This window comes from Tachysurus vachellii, chromosome 4 (genome assembly GCF_030014155.1).
Source record: "Tachysurus vachellii isolate PV-2020 chromosome 4, HZAU_Pvac_v1, whole genome shotgun sequence".
NCBI lineage: Eukaryota > Metazoa > Chordata > Actinopteri > Siluriformes > Bagridae > Tachysurus > Tachysurus vachellii.
The window spans coordinates 32,363,140-32,383,857 of record NC_083463.1 but is presented as its reverse complement, the minus strand read 5'-3'; the positions used below and the strand labels follow the sequence as shown (position 1 = coordinate 32,383,857).

Sequence of the window (20,718 nt, the reverse complement as noted above, 5' to 3'; positions counted from 1 at the left end):
GATTTTCAGAGATACAAAACTTTTGATCTGAAATGTTTCTTTCTGTGGAATCTTAACTCTTGTTTTAACTCCATGTTGATTTGTTTCCGTTGGAGTTTCTGATGAAGGTAATCTCCTGTTTGCTCTGCTGGTGTGGAGCTGAAGGTCACATACGCATGAGTGTGTGAGAGAGAGAGACAGTGTGTGTGTGAGAGAGAGAGACAGTGTGTGTGTGTGTGAGAGAGAGAGTGTGAGTGTGTGTGTGTGTGTGTGTGTGTGTTGTGAACATAGCCTTCAGCTTTCAGCTCACATCTTTCACACATCTTCTCGTTTGTGTGCTTCTAAACCTCAAACACTGTGTGTCTCTGCACCTCACCCTCAGAGTCAACGCCTCATTTACATCAAACTTTACTTCAAACACCATTTCAATTCAGGCTGAAAGGTGAAAAAGACACAAAAACAATATTGTGGGACTGTAAAACATGCTGTGGTGTGGAGTCCAAGTTACTTCAACTGGCACACAGGAGAGAGAGAGAGAGAGAGAGAGAGAGAGAGAGAGAGAGAGAGAGAGAGAGAGAGAGACAGAGACAGAGAGAGAGAGAGAGAGACAGAGAGAGAGAGAGAGAGAGAGAGAGAGAGAGAGAGAGAGAGAGAGAGACAGAGAGAGACACACACACACAGAGAGACAGAGAGAGAGAGAGAGAGAGAGAGACACACACACACAGAGAGAGAGAGAGAGAGAGAGAGAGAGAGAGAGACACAGAGAGACTGAAATGAACTTCTGTAACAATTGAAAATATAAGATGTTCAATTTCTAGAAACAAAGTGTGACTTCAGTGTATCAGTGTATCACACAACGAGGTTCCACGAGGTCACAGGTTCTCTGAGTGACTTACTGATTTACTCCTCAGTGAAACACTCCATGATGCTCATGTTGAACTGCTTCAGTCAAATACTGAAATTAATCCCAGATGTGATACAGCTGAGTTACTGTTAATCACATTTAATCGTCGTGTTAGTGAGAAACCACAAAGTGCCCTGAAGATGTTTTACTGAAATGAAAGCACTGACACTGGAGACAAAGCACTGACACTGGAGACAAAGCACTGACACTGGAGACTTAAAGCACTGACACTGGAGACTTAAAGCACTGACACTGGAGACTTAAAGCACTGACACTGGAGATTTAAAGCACTGACACTGGAGACTTAAAGCACTGACACTGGAGACTTAAAGCACTGACACTGGAGACAAAGCACTGACACTGGAGACTTAAAGCACTGACACTGGAGACAAAGCACTGACACTGGAGACTTAAAGCACTGACACTGGAGACTTAAAGCACTGACACTGGAGACAAAGCACTGACACTGGAGACTTAAAGCACTGACACTGGAGACTTAAAGCACTGACACTGGAGACTTAAAGCACTGACACTGGAGACTTAAAGCACTGACACTGGAGATTTAAAGCACTGACACTGGAGACTTAAAGCACTGACACTGGAGACTTAAAGCACTGACACTGGAGACAAAGCACTGACACTGGAGACTTAAAGCACTGACACTGGAGACAAAGCACTGACACTGGAGACTTAAAGCACTGACACTGGAGACTTAAAGCACTGACACTGGAGACAAAGCACTGACACTGGAGACAAAGCACTGACACTGGAGACTTAAAGCACTGACACTGGAGACAAAGCACTGACACTGGAGACTTAAAGCACTGACACTGGAGACTTAAAGCACTGACACTGGAGACTTAAAGCACTGACACTGGAGACTTAAAGCACTGACACTGGAGACTTAAAGCACTGACACTGGAGACAAAGCACTGACACTGGAGACAAAGCACTGACACTGGAGACTTAAAGCACTGACACTCTAGACTTAAAGCACTGACACTGGAGACTTAAAGCACTGACACTGGAGACTTAAAGCACTGACACTGGAGACTTAAAGCACTGACACTGGAGACTCCTTCCAGTAATCTTATTGATTCCATTTCATCACAGTGACATTCGACCCCTTTACACGTGCCGTTACTACACGTGATCAACTTTTAATCATTTCACCATTAAATAAAAGAACACTCGTTTATCATAATGCGTCTATCATTTCCGTCTGTAACCCATCAGTTTTCCCAGCACAAAGTATTGGCACCCCTCAGCCCAGAAGCCCCAGCAATCACACAGTGAGCAATAAAAGTGTGGCTTTATTTTCCGCTAGCATGATCTCCTATAACTAAAGACGATAAAAATTTTGATTCTGGAAGTAAATGTTGTGAAAAGAATCACCGGATGATTAAAGCCACGTTTCTGCTCAGCTCTTAGTCTCTTCTCTTTCTGTCCATCGTTCAATTAGAGTGTAATTGGCCTTTTCCGTGCACATCGCTAACCGCTTCAGAGTAATGGAAAATGATGCATCTTCTGCGACCCCGAGAGGAAGGCGGTTACCATGACAACCTATTATCGGTATCTCATATGAAAGGCTGATTAGTAGAAAAGAAAAGCACGGAGAAGCGAGGAGGAGAACACTTCTGAGAACGACACAGAAAAACCTTTAAAGAGATGTTCCAACCACCATGTTCACACATGACAGCCCATCAGTCTCCTGGGTTACAAAGCCTTTCATGTCATTTCAGTCCTTTTACCTTATTAATTTAGCACAAAGAAATTCATCCTATACAAAAGAGACAAAAACATTCATGGCTCTAGAGATGAACCTCAGCATTCTTCAGGATTTTCATCTAAAATGTTTTGAATCCAGACTAAAATAAATCGATTTTCTCAAACCGAACCAAACTGTGGAACAATTCTATAGATCTGATGAACGGATGAATAAATAAAACTCTGAACTGTTTCTCATCTCAGTCACGGATTAAACCAATCACATGCACTTATGCAAATTAGTAAGATGAAGGAAGCTGATTGGTTCAGATACTAGCGACGGGGTGAGAATCAGACGTTAGCCAAAGGTCAAAAGTGGTAAAGTTATGAAACAAAACCAAACAAATCAAACTATATATTTATAAATTAGTGTTTAAAGACGTTTATCCACACTTTCGTAAAACAACTTTGTTGTAACTTTCCTTTCCAAGTTGAACTGATTTAAATTTTGACCTCATTCACTCATTCATCTTCTACCGCTTATCCGAACTACCTCGGGTCACGGGGAGCCTGTGCCTATCTCAGGTGTCATTGGGCATCAAGGCAGGATACACCATGGACGGAGTGCCAACCCATCACAGGGCACACACACACACACACACACACACACTCTCATTCACTCACACAATCACACACTACAGACAATTTTCCAGAGATGCCAATCAACCTACCATGCATGTCTTTGGACCGGGGGAGGAAACCAGAGTACCCGGAGGAAACCCCCGAGGCACGGGGAGAACATGCAAACTCCACACACACAAGGCGGAGGCGGGAATCGAACCCCCAACCCTAGAGGTGTGAGCGAACGTGCTAACCACTAAGCCACCGTGCACCCCCTAAATTTTGACCTGATTTTCTAAAAATAAAAACGTTTTTTCGCCGCCACAATTTTAGATCATGGTGGGTTTTTTTTTTTTACACTAAAACACACTGGTAAAATTTGTGCACTACGACAGCCAAAGTGCAGAAACCCAACGTTACAACATCGACTCAAACGCTGACATTCGAACCCGGACAAAGTTCAGACGGCGTCAGAAAAAACTGCCATCGTGTATGAAGTGTAAAATCTGATAATGGTCAAAAGTCCAGGTCACACCCAGCTCTGGGTCAGACTGCAGCGCCACTTAAAAACTATTAATATTAGTACGTTAGCCTCCTACCTGTGTGTGTGTGTGTGTGTGTGTGTGTGTGTGTGGAGTATGTATGTACTCCCTGTGCTTCAAGAGCTTCCTCCAGATTCTCTGGTTTCCTTCTTGAGTCCAGAGACTCCAGTCCTCTGAAGGGTGATTAGCGTCTCCAAATAAAAATTTGTTATAATAAAGTGTGTGTATGTGTGTGTGTGTCCTGTAGTGTGTTGGCATCCTGTCCATGGTGACCTGGGATATACTCCAGCACCACATCTCCGTCTAATGGCTCTCGGAGCTGGACACGACCCTGACTGTATATCAGCTGGAGTTCAGAATGCTGTGTGACTTATAACAAACGACAGTAGAGTCTTCCTTCCCTTTATTAATGAGATTGCATATAAACAACAACAACAAGACCATTTGAGGACAGTTCCAGTACCTGCACATTAAAGCAAACTAATAACAGTGACACAGTCATGTATGTCTGCACCATGAGGTTCTGTAGATCAGACAGAAACCTGAGGAACACAGGAGGTGGAAATAAACATCTCGTTCTCTCTGGTGACTCAGTTCAGTTTTCTTCATGGAAGTCTGAAAAAACAACAACAACAACAACAAATATTAACACAAACACATTATATACATTATATAATACACAGCTCGAGCCAGAACTTTACAAGTCCAAGCTTTAAAGTTCAACTCTGAGTCAGTATTAAGTGTGAACCCTAGAGGGCGATGTTCTGAGACGATGAAGCCCTGAAGAGGCAGAGCAGCACCACCTAGTGGCTTGTAGGTGTTATTACACAGTGTTGCTGTTTGTTATCGTGTACAAAAACATTTGAAACATTTTAGCTTTTAGACTCTAACAAACCGTCACAGGTTTTAATGCTGATTGTATTTTTCCAGATTGACTTTTCAGTACTTTCCTTTTGCAGTACTGATGAGGTCATGTGTGTATTTGTGTTGGAAAGAAAAGGAAACCACGGCCCTGATTCTTTGTTCTGGCTCTGGAAACTCTGACTAACGTGAACACACACACACACACCACACAGAAGACAGACACACACACACATGCACACCTGCTGAAATCAGGCACACACACACACACCACAGAACACATACGTACACACACACACACACCACACATATGCATACGTACACACACACACACACACACACACCACAGAACACATACGTACACACACACACACACACCACACAGAAGACAGACACACACACATGCACACCTGCTGAAATCAGGCACACACACACACACACACACCCACACACCACAGAACACATACGTGTACACACACACACACACACACACACACACACAGAACAACAGATATTCAGATTTTCATCATTATCCTACAGTGAGTCACCGTGTCAGTGAATCACTTTTAAGTCATTCTGTATTTTGTGAGTCATTTCAGTGAACTCTACATCAGTGAACTCTACATCAGTGAACTCCACATCAGTGACCTCTACATCAGTGAACTCCACCCTTCATGTTACACTCACCTGTTATACTAGTGTTTTTTTCTCTTTATAACTTTATTTCCTCTCTGCTCCAGGTTGTGAGGGTCAGAGGGAGAAGCACAGCACTGGTGACGGTACGACGGTTTACTTGAGATGTTCTACATCATTAACATCTAACTATAAATGGACTTTAAAAGGACCTTAATTGTAAACTTAAATCCATCTGTTGTTACTAATGATTTTGATACCTGATTAAAGTGATTTAACAAATGTTCTTTTTGATTAATCCGGAGTATTTAATAATATAGCAAATTTATAATAATGTTAATAATTAATAATAAGCAATTAATTTTTTTCAACATTTGATGTGACATAAATTTACATGTTTTATTCATCTTTTTTCTACTTCATTATAAAAAAATCATAATGTGTTAAAATGTTGGAGGCGAAGCAAACAGGACATTCCAGAGAACAGAGACAGGAAGTGGACTCATGAGCTGGATTATTAGTCAGGGTGCAGTGCAGCGCAGTTTAGGCTCAAATCCACCAAAAGATTAGTATTAAACACTGGAACATAAACAATTCCAGTAAACTTTTATAATCTTGCTGTTTTATTATGATTTACCTGGTGAAGACCTCTGAACCTCACTGTATACTGTATCTGTGCCTTTCCTTAGGGGAACTGAGAGAGAGAGAGAGAGAGAGAGAGAGAGAGGGAGAGAGAGAGAGATAGGTATAGGGATAGAGAGAGAGAGAGAGAGAGAGAGAGAGAGAGAGAGAGAGAGAGAGAGAGAGAGAGAGAGAGAGAGAGAGAGAGAGAGAGAGAGAGAGGGAGAGAGAGAGAGATAGGGATAGGGATAGAGAGAGAGAGAGAGAGAGAGAGAGATAGGGATAGAGAGAGAGAGAGGGAGAGAGAGAGAGATAGGTATAGGGATAGAGAGAGAGAGAGAGAGAGAGAGAGAGAGAGAGAGAGAGAGAGAGAGAGATAGGGATAGAGAGAGAGAGAGAGAGAGAGATAGGGATAGAGAGAGAGATAGGTATAGGGATAGAGAGAGAGAGAGAGAGAGAGAGAGAGAGAGAGAGAGAGAGGTAGGTAGAGAGAGAGAGAGAGAGAGAGAGAGAGAGAGAGAGAGAGAGTTAGAGACACAGGGAGAGAGAGAGAGAGAGAGAGAGAGGGAGAGAGAGAGAGAGGTAGGTAGGGAGAGAGAGAGAGAGAGAGAGAGAGAGAGAGAGAGAGAGAGAGAGAGAGAGAGAGAGAGAGAGAGAGACAGAGAGAGAGAGAGGTAGGGAGAGAGAGAGAGAGAGAGAGAGAGAGAGAGAGAGAGAGAGAGAGAGAGAGAGAGAGAGAGAGAGAGAGACAGGGAGAGAGAGAGAGAGAGAGAGAGAGAGAGAGAGAGGTAGGTAGAGAGAGAGAGAGAGAGAGAGAGAGGGGGGAGAGGGAGGTAGAGACACAGGGATAGAAAGAGAGAGAGAGAGAGAGAGAGAGAGAGAGAGAGAGAGAGAGGTAGGTAGGGAGAGAGAGAGAGAGAGAGAGAGAGAGAGAGAGAGAGAGAGAGAGAGAGAGAGAGAGAGAGAGAGAGAGAGAGAGGTAGGGAGAGAGAGAGAGAGAGAGAGAGAGAGAGAGAGAGAGAGAGAGAGAGAGAGAGAGAGAGAATATAAGAGAAGATGTAAATACATTTTTGGGTTATTTTCCATCAGACAATTGATTTGAACCTGATTAATTTTCAGTAAAAAAAAGGTCTAACAATCTGGAGCAGATTCAGTAACATTTACATAAACTCTTGAAATCTGGAGGTGTTTTAAATTTCTGAATCATAAAAATAAGAACCTTCAATCCTTCAATAAATAACAAGTGAGACAAATAACTAGAAAACATCACAAGACATCTAAACATCTAAACATCTAAATGCTGCTCAAATCCGGTCAGATTCCAGGATGAAAGCGTCTGTGATAAAGCGCTCGGCCTGCAGCATCATGAAACATCACAGGAGGCACTTAGGGACTGAGGAATCTCCTGAGGTCATTTTCTCAGACCTTCCTGTTTACACAATGAAAGATGGCGCTGTTAAAGAAAATAAAAAAAGACCAAACCCTTTATAAATGGGAGTGTAAGAAGGTCTGGGATCTCACAGGAAACAAGTTTAGTCTTATCAGAGATGGAGAGCAGGATGACTAAAGCTTAAAGTGTTTAGGGAAAGAGAAGGTGGAGAAGAAACATCCCCACAGCTGGAAAAATGTATTCAACTCGGAACCTTCTGGGTTTGAACCAAAAGAACGGAAGACACCGAGAGCTGGAGCAAGAATTCGTTTCATCATCACAGGGATGAGAATATGGAAAAAAATAAATATGAAAAAATGAACCAATGATAATTAAAAAAAAAAAAAAAAGATATCTTGAAAGAAAATAAGAAACAGTCACTTTTTGGTGAGAGAACATCTTCTGAGCAGCAACACCTTCAGAATTTTGATGAATCGTGCGCAATGAAGGTTAATAATTGTGACAGTGACGTTCTGATGTTCTCTCACATTGTTCATTGCTTCACAGCTGAATCGTTTTGACCTTCATAATAATGAAGAAACTTTGGTTTACCTCGTTCAGGGTCAGCCATCTGCACATGCAGCACTTCTGTATACTCCACGTTTGGTTCCTCGGGTTCCACCACACCACTGCTGTCTGTTAGAGAATGATTCACACACACGTTTCACACCATGAACACACGGTGAACTTCTATCTCAGTAATCACACAGACCCAGAGCTGAAGTGGAAATTTCACTTACCTAAAACCACCGGTCTCTCACTCCAGATTCCTGCTCCGTTGCTGCTGGTAACTTTAACTACAAAACACACAACAGCATAAAAATATCAGCGTCTCGTAAAAAGGAATGGAACGATACATTAACATCTACATGCAACAGTTTCTCATTAAGATTCTTACTTTAATTCTTATACAACTGGAGTCTGGATTATTTCTATAATCCCAATACAAATCAAACAAGAGTTCTAGAGTTTATTTCAGTAAAAAAAGAAAAACCTGGATTCTTGAGTCTCACTTAAAAATTGCCACAGCTCTAAACGATCAGGTTTAGAGTTTGTAATTCTAGATTCTCTAGAGGTAAATTATGACTCCAGCAGTGCACTGCTCTAGATTCACAGGCAATGTTTAAGTTCATAAATCAGAGTTCGAGATTGTTGACTTCTAATTTCTCAGTGAAATCCTGCCTCCTACCAGCTGCAAAAACAAATCAACGCTGCATTCCCGAGTAACACTAATCTGTAATTATCACTAATTGTTAAGGATAAATGTTAGAAATAAAAATGTATTTAATTTTAAACTTTTTTTTTTTGGGTCCTATATTTCTGTAAAGTTACTCTGAGACAATGACCACTGTTAAAAGTGCTATGCAGATCATTTGAATTGAACTTATAGAAAAGAATTCTAGAGTAACCAAAAAAAAACATTTTGAGTTTCTAGAATATTACAGAGAGCAAGAAAAGCTATATTATTTTTGGGATTCTGGAAAAGTAAGAGAGAGAACTGTAGAATAACGAGAAATAATTTTTGAATAACTAATTCATTCGTTCATTCATTCATCTTCTACCGCTTATCCGAACTACCTCAGGTCACGGGGAGCCTGTGCCTATCTCAGGCGTCATCGGGCATCAAGGCAGGATACACCCTGGACAGAGTGCCAACCCATCACAGGGCACACACACACACACACACACACACACACACACTCTCATTCACTCACACAATCACACACTATGGACAATTTTCCCGAGATGCCAATCAACCTACCATGCATGTCTTTGGACCGGGGAGGAAACCGGAGTACCCGGAGGAAACCCCCGAGGCACGGGGAGAACATGCAAACTCCACACATACAAGGTGGAGGCGGGAATCGAACCCCCAACCCTGGAGGTGTGAGGCGAACGTGCTAACCACTAAGCCACCGTGCCCCCTTTTAGAATAAGTAGATCATGGAAATTTAAAATGAACACAAAAATCTTCAGAGCAGGCGCTCAAATTTGACAATCACATAATAACATATGAGAGGTTTAAATAATACGCAATTCTAGAACAGTGTAGATGTAAAATGACCCTGATTACTGAGTTCTAGAAGAACAGGGGAGAATATAGTAATAAAAAGAGAAGAAAGACGGAAAACATCCTAAATATCAACACACGGTTGGAGAGAAAACTCTATTATAGATATCTAGCACATCACACAGAGATTTCTGCAAAAACAAACTCTATACAAGAACCAAGCAGGTTTCTGGAACGATAAAAGACATTCAGAGGTTTTCGACACACAGTGTAGAGCTCTAAAATTCAAGAACAACAACGTGTTCTTCCAAACGGCAAACGTGTCGTGTAAAATTGTCAATCGTAGGCATTTAAAAATAACTTACAAATAACAGAAAACTAGAACAACACCACAGTTCCAGAATGATATCAGATTATAGAAATCTTAAAAAGGAATAAAGAAGACTTTAGTACTAAAACAATTCATTTAAAGCAGACTTCTAGAAAAACGTAAACTTGCAAAATAGAGAATATCCGTGTGACAAAACAAAACAAAACTAAACAAAACAAGAGGAAAGCTGAAACGAATCTCAGAGTTCTATAAGACCTCAAGCTCTTGTGGATTTCTGGAATAAAATGTAAATGCACAAAGTTACTCTGGATTATTTTACTCTAGAGTTCTAGAATAGAATAATTTTAGACTGATGAATTTTAAAATTCTCAGATAACACCGAATGTAAATTTTAATATAACGACGAGCACAAGCGACGAGCACAAACGACGAGCCTGTCAGTAAACACTGTAGGGGTCTGGAGTGACGAGTTAATTCGCGGTTCTGGAGATTAACAGGAGCCTAAACAGGAAACGGCTGTTTGTGCCACACCGACTCCACTTAGTGACAATCAGCGCATTTCCGCCACCTGTGGAATTCATTCACTAACAGCACGACTGAAATAAACTCTGTCCAAGTGACATGCAGCCGTAAGCAAAATTATTGGCACCCTAACCACTTTAATTACATGTGAGGTCTGAAACGGGAAAAACGTCCACGGCATCCGAGCTGTCACTGATTTGGTTTTGGGGGAAATTATTATTATTTGTTTGTAAAAAAAAAAATTATATCAATTTACAAAAACTGCTTCAATCCAAAGCAGGACAGATTTTCAGATGTAGAACCTCATCGTATTCATTCATTCATTTTCTGATCATGCGTCATCGGGCATCAAGGCAGGATGACAAGGCACACACACACACACACACACACACACACACACACACACTCTCATTCACTCACACAATCACACACTACGGACAATTTTCCAGAGATGCCAATCAACCTACCATGCATGACTTTGGACCGGGGGAGGAAACCGGAGTACCCGGAGGAAACCCCCGAGGCACAGGGAGAACATGCAAACTCCACACACACAAGGCGGAGGCGGGAATCGAACCCCCAACCCCCCGAACGTGCTAACCACTAAGCCACCGTGCCCCCACACCTCCTCTTATTAATAACTCAATTATTAATAAGATGTAGAAAAAATAAATAGAAATAGATTATTTTATATTAATAAAATGTTTAAGGGTTTGAAACAATATGGAAAACAATTACATAACATCATATGAAGTAATCCAGGCAGATATGAGCAAAATAAGGCATTATTTATTTATATTAGTGTCATATTTTTATATATTTGTGATATTTCATACAGGAGTGTGTTGATGATTATAAACTACAAACCGAGGACAACAAAAAACTCGAAAGGAAGATGGACAGACAAACAAAAAACAAGTGCAATAAAAAAGAGAGACGTGTCTGTAAATTAAAGCAGAAATGAGCTATAAATTTCTATTTGAATGTGAGTCATAATGGATTCTGTTCGGATACAAAAGGATGGAAAACAAAAGGTGGCGGAAAGAAAGAAAAACATCAGAAGAGATAAAATGATGTGGGGAAAAACAGGTAGATGAGAGAAATCCAGAATCGCAGTAAAGCTGCTTTAGGAATGTAGTGTAGCTCCGATTCCTCTTCCTTTGTTATCCGTCTTTACTTCCTGTTCAAAGCTTCTGAAAATATTCAGATGACTTTCCCAGTTTTCCGCCCAGTTGTGGTCCGTGTTTACATGATTTCCAGGATCCTGCAGGTGATACCGTTAGTTGTGTCAACAGGAAGTGATGTCAGATCAACTCACGTTCCGTCTGTCTTTCTCGTCCGTTTGGTGTGAAAGTGCGGCGCTTCGTCTGGAATAAGATTTTGGGAGTTGAATCGTCCTGTGATATCACCAGAAATTCAAGTTTACCTCAGCTAAAGTGATAGCTAATGCTAGCAGCCACGTAGCAAAGCTTAGCCATGCGCTAACTCTGTGGTCCACACCGTTGAGCGTAGAACGTAGCGATGGTTGGGTTAATGATGGATGTATTGATGGAGGTGAAGGAAGATTAAAGCCAGGCTACCTTTTTAGGGCCTTAAAAACCTGGTTGTCACGGGTACAAGATTACTGAGTCACCATCGTATCTAGAGATCACAGGCTTTCTGAGGAACGGGTGAAGGAAAAAAACTGATGAGCTTCAGGATAATTCCACAGAGAACACATTCAGAACAGTTGCTGTTTTTTTCACCACTCTGTAACAGATCTAGACTGAATCCTAAAGATAACCTGTTTAAATAAATAGTGAAGAAATTCTGCCTCATGAGGTCATGCAAATACAAATTCAATTAACAATTACGTTCAAACAATGTTTTAAATAATCTCGTTTTCTTTCAGTAGGATACGTGCAGCAAAATTATTGGCACCCCTCTAAAATATTTTAAGTAAACACAAACGATGACCGTCGCCGTCTTTATACCTGTGGTGTGAATATGGATAAAATCTCTTCCCTCCAATTCCGCAGGGAAAAAAAACAAAAGAAGTGCAGTAAATCTGCGTTCATGCCCCGGTTGCCCCTTGGTGTGAAGTCTGTCTGGAGGGACAATTGTGTTTCGGCTAAAAGCTAATCTTAATGATTGTGACTCGCTGGCACCAACTTGTTAGCTGCTCAATTACATTATAGATAGAATAGAACGGGGGCACAGAAGCCTTTATTATCACCACATATACTTTACAGCACAGTGGAATTCTTTTCTTCACATACCCCAACTGAGGAGGTTGGGGTCAGAGTGCAGGAGCAGCTATGATACAGCGCCCCTGGAGCAGGGAGGGTTGAGGGCCTTGCTCAAGGGCCCAGCAGTGGCAGCTTGGCTGTGCTGGGCCTTGAACTCCGGTCCTCCGATCAACAACCCAGAGCCTTAACCAGTTGCGCCACCACTACTTGTTAGCACAAAATGGAAAATAGGATGTTCTTTAACAGTAATAACCCTCAGTTCCTCCATACTGAATTTTCTTGAAAGACGTCACTCGAGTCCAGCGCTCTCATTTCCTACTTGCCGGATTCCCAAGGGTTAAAGTTCATCTGGATGGATTTGGCTTGGTGGTCATTACGAGAACATCCTCGGTTTTCCCAAACGTGGCCCAGTCAGTAAATCTGCTTGAAACCCAGGTCACATGTTTAAGTTTGACACACAAAATCCTATGCCGAGTGTGTTATTTGGTTCATTTTCAAGAAGGGTGCCAATAATTATGGACGCAACAGGATATATTGCAGTCTAATTACCGTGGCTGTGTGTGCTGCGTACTGCTGAGTGCACTGATCGAGCTCAGCGCTAACCCTACACCACCTCATTCATAACAAACCGCTAGCTGTGTTAGCGCTCCATTACATGTTGCTAATGATAACTAGCATCTAATGCTAATTTGTCTCTACAGAGGAGAAAGTGAAAAGCGAAGAAGCAACGAACTCACACTGAGAGCTCGGCTGCGGCCTCTCGTTTACCTGCGACAGACAGAGAGGATGAAAGAGGGGGGGGTTTGTTGTGAGGAAGATCAGGCATGGGGGGCTATAGACACGCTAGGCAGGCTGTAGCTGTGACTACCTCGATTAGCCCAGTAGAGCTTCAAGAGGGTGAGAATGAGTCCGATCACACACAGCACACACACGCCGACGATCAGACCTTTTTTCCACCTGGCCATCTTTACTGCATTGGGAAAAACATACACATACACACACACACACACACACACACACACACACACACATACACACACAAACATACACACACACACAGAGTGTTATATAGTGTACATAATAAGTAGTGATAATAAGTTAAAGGTCATTTTTACACTCTGACCTGTGATTGGAATTGTGTTGCTCACTTCCACTTTTCCGGCTCCGTTCAAGGCTTCACAGTGATATGAGCCGCTGTGGAAGCTCTTCACCGAGGGAACGCTGTACATGGAGAAGTTCGTCATCACCGTCACGGTGTCCAAGGGGCGCCGGTTATCGTCCTTGTACCATTTAAAGCTGATGGGCGGAGATCCTTTCATAACAAAGCACAAGAAGTTAACCTCGTCGTCTTCGGTGATGTCCTCAGGGAGGGTCATCAAGGTCGGCTTCTGAACAGGAACTAAAAGGTGCAAGAACATGGAGTAGTTAATAGTGATACGTTTCATCGAAGGTGGCTGTTCTGGATTGCTGGTTAGCTCCAGCTCACCTGTAACCGATGTGAGAAGAGCGTCGCTCATTTGAGCAGAATCCTCGCCGTTGTTCTGCGCCTCACATCTGAACTCCTGGATTTGGTTTTCATGCTGTATGCTGGAGTTGAAGATGGCTTTCTGGTATGCTTCGGAGACACTGGTGCGCGCCAGCACTACGTTGTTCCGTTTCAGGGTGTAAGTGATGGGGAAACTTCCGCGGTCCGAGCGGCACTCCATCTGAAATGATCTGCCCAGGATCACCTCGCCGCGCACAGTGATGGTGGGTTTGGAGATGAGAACTACAGGAAGAGGTGATACAATATGGACCAAGCAAAGCCAGCATGAAAAGAGAAAATAATCTACAAAGAGGCACTATCTGAGAGGCACAGTACTGTTGTGGGTGATAATCTAGATCTGAGCTTCAAGAGAAACCTGGTTCTTAGAGCTTTAGGAGACCTTCTTCTGGGGATAAACTTTAAAAGTGATATGGTCCAAGATTTGATGTCCTCAAAGGACACTAGTCTAGATTTGAGCTTTTGTAAAAGCATTGCGTAAGATTTGAGGTTTTGAGGAAAACTCGAGATGTTCCAGATTTGAGCTACGACAGGGCGGAGATCTGAAGTTTCAGCAGAACGGTGCTCTTGATTAGAATTTTTAAGTTATGCGCTGATTTAGACAGGAGTTTTTGTATATTTTGTGTCTTTGCTCTAAACTGGAGCTTTTACTGAGACATTGTTGTTCTACATTGGAGCTTATAATAATACACTGATATAGACTTGAGGTTTTGGTGAGATATTGTTGTAGATTGGATCTTTTAGTAAGACACTTTTGTAGAGTCGAGCTTTTAGTGAGACGTTGCTCTAGATCTGAGCTTTTAGTTTGAGTTACAGATGTTTTAAAGGCCGCGTCACAACAGCCGAAGGCCTTGAGGGATGAATTTAACACTGTGTGGAGTTCCTTAATGAAATATATCGTCCTAAATTTATCTAGTGATGTTAATCAAGTCTTCTCAGAATCACTGCTCTGGATTTTACAAATCTATCGCTAGATTGGAGAAGTCACTTTTAGAAGGATGCAGTTGTACCTTTGGCGATGAAAACTTTCATGTCACTCCACTTGACGGTGTTGTTCACTCGTGCAGTACAGGTGTAATTCCCGTTGGTCCTGGAACTCGCTTTGTCTCTGTAGGAGCTGTCGCTTGAGCCGAGCTCCTGGTTGTTCCTGTAGATAGAGTACCTCACATCACGACGTCCGATTCTCTCCGACGCAAATTCCGAGCTGCTGCAGGTGACGGTGACCTGCTGCCCCTCGAAAACCTCAGCTGGGATGATGGTCAGCACCGGTGTGGAAAACAACTCTGAAAAAAACGATACAGGGTGAAGTTGATGTGGCTAAATCCTAGCGCTAGCTATTTACTCCCCATCTGCTTTCTCACCTTTCACAGTAAGATTTGCGTAAACGCTTTTTACCACGTTGTCCATCCTCACGCTGCACTCGTAACTCCCGGAATCATTTGCATTGACGACAGTTTTGTATTCAGAGACGTTTCCTGTCTGGAACAAATGCAATCCTTTGAATAGTGAGAGTGACGGTGAGCCATGGTAATCTCCTGCAAGACCACATGAGATGTCCACGGAGTCTCCCTCGATGACGTGCTCTGACGGGAAGACTCTGATAGTCGGCTTGAAGTCCAGCTCTGGGTTGGAAAATAAACTCAGCAATTATTTTCATCTGTCTCTGTAAACTCCTCTGTGCTGTAACTAGAATTCTGTAACAGAGTGAAGTAACCGACCGTTTGCTTACCTCTCACCACTACGCTGACCACGTTGCTGGTGTTTGACTGCAGTGTATCGAGTGGCAGTCGAATGGCGTAGGAGCAGGACAGCTCGGATGTGCCCACGTGCTGGAGGGCGAGGTTCCACTGCACCTCACCACTGCTGCCTTGTCCATGGTAGAGTTCGCTCGAGCCGTTTTTAATCAAGAATATCAGGTCACCAGATTCTTCTTCTGCCCTGCAGTGGACCCTCACAGTGCTACCTTCATTCACGTCCTGCTTATCCACACTCAGCACCGGAGTTTGCAGCCCTGCACGTTCAAAACCAATTAACCGATCTCTCCATCTTTACTAAACTTATTATGAGCATGTACTAATTAGCATAAATTCAAAGTGTCAAAGTTAGCTTAGCTCCAAAGTTGTTACTTAATGCTGATGTTTTTATTTTTGAAAAAGTATAGCCTTTTACTTATCACACCTTTAATGTGTCTTTCAGCCCACAGCCAATAAAGCAGTATAAATAAATTACTTATAACACCTTTACATATGACTCAGTGCAGTATAAACATAATACTTATTGCAGCTTTAATGACTTCCTCAATACACACAGTCTATAGAGCATTACTAATATCTTACTTACTGCACCTTTAAAGACAACTCCCTTCTTAACTCACAGCCTTTAGGGCAATATGAGCAGTATTAATATTTTACATATGGCAGCTTTAATGACAGTTCTCATATTTTACATATGGCAGCTTTAATGACAGTAACATTTTATTTAAAGCCTTTGTGTAATAAACATGCACATCAGGTAGTTAATATATAAATAATTTGGAACTGATTAAGTTAATTACAGTGTAAACCTTTCTCATGGTGTATTAACGCTGAAGATAATTTTACCTTTAACGCTAATCATCTGATTGGAACTCTCCATGTATTGGCCGTTGACCTTCACATCACACTGGTATTTTCCCGAATGCGAGGCTCGGGCTTTGGAGATGGAGTACGTCACTTGGTTACTGGTGTTGGTTTGTGAGATGTGAACGCTGTTGTGCTTGTTGTAGTCTTTAAAGAAGCTGAAATGGAGGACGGGTGAAGTGCCGGAGTGGCCAACGTTAGCGATGCAGGTCAGCTTCAGCTCGGTTCCTCGCTCCACTGTGTCCGCAGGTGTCACGTGAAGTTCAACGCTTTTGAGAACGAACCCTGGGGAAAGACGGTCTAACGATGTGCTTACGAGTTTACTAACAACATTTTTTTTGAAATATAAGAAAGTGCTATGAGCCGGACACCAGCCATGCTGAGCTACACACCTAACATCTACATCCCCTATAATCTGCTCATCATCATCATCATCATCCTCCTCCTCCTCCTTATCATTTTCATTACACAGACTAAACAGAAAACTACAATACGCTAAAATGAAGATTAGCAAGTGACTAGCATCGATATATTATTAATATAATTCATTATTATTATACATTGTTAAATTCTTCTGCATTATCAACTAGTTTTAAACAGTAGACACTAGCAATGAAGGTTTAATGCTGCTGTCTAAATGTTAGCATCGAGTTCATTCTCTTCTTCTTTTCCTTTAGAAGAACCTTCTAGTTAGATGAAGCCTTCGCTGCAGGGCAGTTTATTGTGTTTAACACTGATTCTTTTACTATATCAAAATACTTCAAAGGTTTTTAACCACACTGAGTCTGAAAAACAGAAGAGAAAAGATGGATGAGACGCTAGCGAGGAAGACGCCGTCATGCCGAGCAGAAAACTGAAGAGCTAGCAGGTCGCTAATAAGCAGGTAAATAAGTGACGTTTCTAACATTATTATCCAGTGGCGTTTTAGAAGTTTTCGCTACAGAGAAGCTCTCAAACAAAGAAACAACAGTTTGTATGAGAAAACAGAGAGATAGAAGATAGACTGATAATTGAGTCTCTATCTGTAAATCTCGCTCCATGAGAGCGGCGCCTGTAAACACGAGCATCACAAGAGGAAGGAAAATCACTCTGTTAAACAAACACACACACTGGGGAGGCCTCAGGGGACAGGATTTATTTACACCACCCAGTCTATCTCTCTGTCTAACACACACACACACACACACACACACACCCAAAACAGTGAAAGGTGAGGTAGTGGAAACCTGTCTTATTGACCCATCAACTGAGGCTCGAGGTCACGTGACCATCTTTTACAGATTTAGCGCCACGTCCTGTTAGTTATTTGATGTCACGTCGCTCATGATGTCAGTTATCCTGAGTTCTGACACTGGAGACTCCTTCAAGAAATGTTAAATAAACATCTAACGAAAAAAAAACCTTCAGCACATAACAGTTACTTCAGCACATGTCACCGTGCACGAGCTGTTACTATAGCAACAATAAGGTACGAGAACGGACGTGTTAATATAAACGTCGTCGTTTGTGTTGCACACAAATATCACACACCGTCTGGCCAATCAGATTCAAGATCTCAGAAACTACTGAGTTTTATTCCTGTTACTCCACGGCAAGATTTATAATGTATTCATATTCATGTATAATATATTGAAAGTGGAGACTCACTCAAAAAAATAAAATTGTTGCTATAGAAACAATAACATCAGAAGGATGTGCAGCTGTGTGGCCTGTGATCGTGATCGTCAGCATGTTGGCGTGAAGAAGAACTGATGGTTTACTGACCTGATTCTGCTCCTGTACCTGTCGAGGGTCAGCGGAGAGAAAGAGACAGACTGTAAATAAGTTTACACTTCAATCAAGTAGAAACAAAAAGTGTGTTAGAGCTACAGGTGAGTCCGTACAGGTGGTTGCGATGATGGCGAGGAGGAAGAGTGGGAGCCGGTTGAGACGAGAACATCGTACAGTCCACATGGCTGAGAGCTGCACTGAGCCGTGAGGGTGAGAAACGGTGTGTGAGGCGTAGCGGCAAGCAGGGGAGGAGGCTATCAGGCTGCACAGCCTTGACTCGGGTAATTGGACAGGAAGTGAAGGCGGTTTCCTGAGGAAGTGTGCGGTGCAGCTTAGGGTGCGGAGTCCAGCGTTCACACAGTCAAAGCTTTAATACACACAATTACTGCAAAAGCTGAATGCAGGTAATCACTCAGCATCACAACACACAGAACCTGTAGTGTGATGTCATCAGCAGCAACCAATCAGATCCTGAGCCGCTTGACTGAAATTTTTATCAACAAGAGTTCACAATGAAGCACAATAGTGTTACCATAGCAACCACTATTTATTTATCACTAAAACCGGCTATTATCGCTATCTAGATTAGCATGTTAGTTCTGGGTCATCACTTAAACTGGAACATCACTTGTGATGTCATTAACTGAGCTAACATAAACCCCGCCCACAAAATTAGCTTTATACAGAAACATCAGACTATGGAGCAGTTTAAGTTAAATAAATTTCAGCTTTGAGCTCTTGTCTGGATGAGAATTTAAAAACAACACGCACACGAGACAGAAGTTCATTCATATATTTGGTTTTATTGGAACGATTTCTTCTCCTGTCATAAAAACCACAGCCAGCAAAAGCAGTCTACAGTCACAGACAGAACACCTGATTGCATCAGTTCTTTCTACTAGCGTCTCTTTTTTTACATTTTAAATCTAAAACATTAAAACCCATAGCGAGAGATTTATGTGGTGTGCGTCAGGGAGTCCTTTTCCCCTCCAGAGGGCGCTGCAGTGAGCATGAAGGTCAGGGGCGGAGTCCTGTCAGAGTCTGATGGGCCAGGGATGCCGCGATTTTATTCATGTCTGAAGGCTAAGATGTAAGAAGTGTGTGTGTGTGTGTGTGTGTGTGTGTGTGTATGTGTGTAGACACTCTCGGCTGAAACATCATCAAGAAGACTGAGGCAGATGAAGAAAAACAATCAACATACAAAAGACACCAACTGACTGAAACCTTTTCACCATCTTAAAGGAGCATCAGTGTAATGAATGGTCCTCGTTACAGGAAGTGAGGGGACGTGTTAAAGACGATACTGAAACGTGGGGAAAAACAATCAGAAAGCCTTGGATATATAAAGTAAGCGGCAAAAACAAAATGTTACATAGACTTTTGAAGAAAAAGTACACAACCCTGTATTACAGGTAACACCAGGGTTCTGGGTTCCTCACAGAACCTTCACGGGTTCCACCACCCAGATACCGTTCAACTCAACAGTGTTCACAAGTCTTGGTGAGAAGAAACAGAACACAGGATCACAGTGAAAAAGTAACATATAAATATATATATATATATATATATATATATGTGTGTGTGTGTGTGTGTGTGTGTGTGTAGGATGATGAGCAGCATGTGCTGATGTTGTCACGGTAACTGTCCAACTTTTATTATTGCTATTTAGATTAACATGTTAGTTCTGGGTCATCACTTAAACTGGAACATCACTTGTGATGTCATCAACTGAGCTAACGTAAACCCCGCCCCCAAATCAGCTATGTTGTCACGGTAACTGTCCAACTTTTTATCACGGTTCACATTTCTATACTCTATCGACGTTTCCAAAGTGACCGTTTCTGCCTAACGAGGTTCCCCGAGATGGTGTAACAAACGACAGTTTTTAACTAGGAAACTCCAGACGAGACGAGACGAGACGAGACGAGACGAGACGAGGGATCCGGGGAAAGGGGGCGGGGCTTCCGTTTTTTTCGTGTTGTTCTGATTAATAACGTGTAGCAGCGTATGTTGATGTTAAAATCTGGAGCTCCTGCATAAAAACGTATGGAGAATAATGATGCGTATCCACCAGCCAATCAGGAAGGAGTATTTTTCCACAGTGTAACGTGTCACATGACAGATTATGCGTGTGAAGTGGATTTTTCTCTGAGAAGAAACTTATAAATAAAAAAAATTCTATGCAGATGAAGTTCTTTTGGCACATGCATGCGTTTTAGAGATGGAGATGAAGAAGTCACGAGGCAACTGCGTGAGAAAACATGCAGATCGGTGATGGATCTGAGGGAATGATGCGTTAGTTTTGTACTTAGTAATCAATCATCTCTATGATAAACCGTGATATTAAACATCTACGATACAGTAAACTGTCCTCTAGATGACAGCAGACGTGTTTGTA

At 42.1% G+C, this 20,718-nt stretch overlaps 2 protein-coding genes across 13 annotated transcripts in view; both read right to left on the bottom strand.

The window, feature by feature from the left end:
* Positions 1–4,139: 4,139 nt before the first annotated feature.
* Positions 4,140–18,656, bottom strand: pecam1b (platelet and endothelial cell adhesion molecule 1b). Of its 7 annotated transcripts, XM_060869031.1 has the most exons (13): positions 18,434–18,656; positions 18,315–18,332; positions 16,533–16,835; positions 15,662–15,943; positions 15,294–15,554; positions 14,943–15,215; positions 13,876–14,157; positions 13,513–13,788; positions 13,258–13,359; positions 8,038–8,094; positions 7,850–7,933; positions 5,885–5,941; positions 4,140–4,368 (listed from the first exon to the last, which is right to left on the bottom strand). In XM_060869031.1, the coding sequence occupies exons 1-13, from the start codon at positions 18,501–18,503 to the stop codon at positions 4,349–4,351; spliced, it is 2,085 nt and encodes a 694-aa protein (XP_060725014.1). In that variant the 5' UTR covers positions 18,504–18,656; the 3' UTR covers positions 4,140–4,348. The 7 variants fall into 7 exon arrangements, 6 of the variants coding, with proteins under 6 accessions (XP_060725014.1, XP_060725008.1, XP_060725012.1 ...); XM_060869025.1 differs by lacking the exon at positions 5,885–5,941 and having other exon boundaries at positions 18,434–18,570; XR_009648393.1 differs by lacking the exons at positions 4,140–4,368; positions 5,885–5,941 and adding an exon at positions 13,127–13,157 and having other exon boundaries at positions 7,883–7,933; positions 18,434–18,570.
* A 447-nt stretch (positions 18,657–19,103) lies between these two features.
* Positions 19,104–20,718, bottom strand: part of rptor (regulatory associated protein of MTOR, complex 1) — an 82,066-nt gene continuing 80,451 nt past the window's right edge. For all 6 annotated transcript variants that reach the window (XM_060869019.1, XM_060869021.1, XM_060869022.1 and 3 more), the window contains one exon: positions 19,104–20,718. This exon is cut by the window's right edge and continues 1,227 nt beyond it. The gene's annotated coding sequence lies outside the window, so the exon portion shown is untranslated.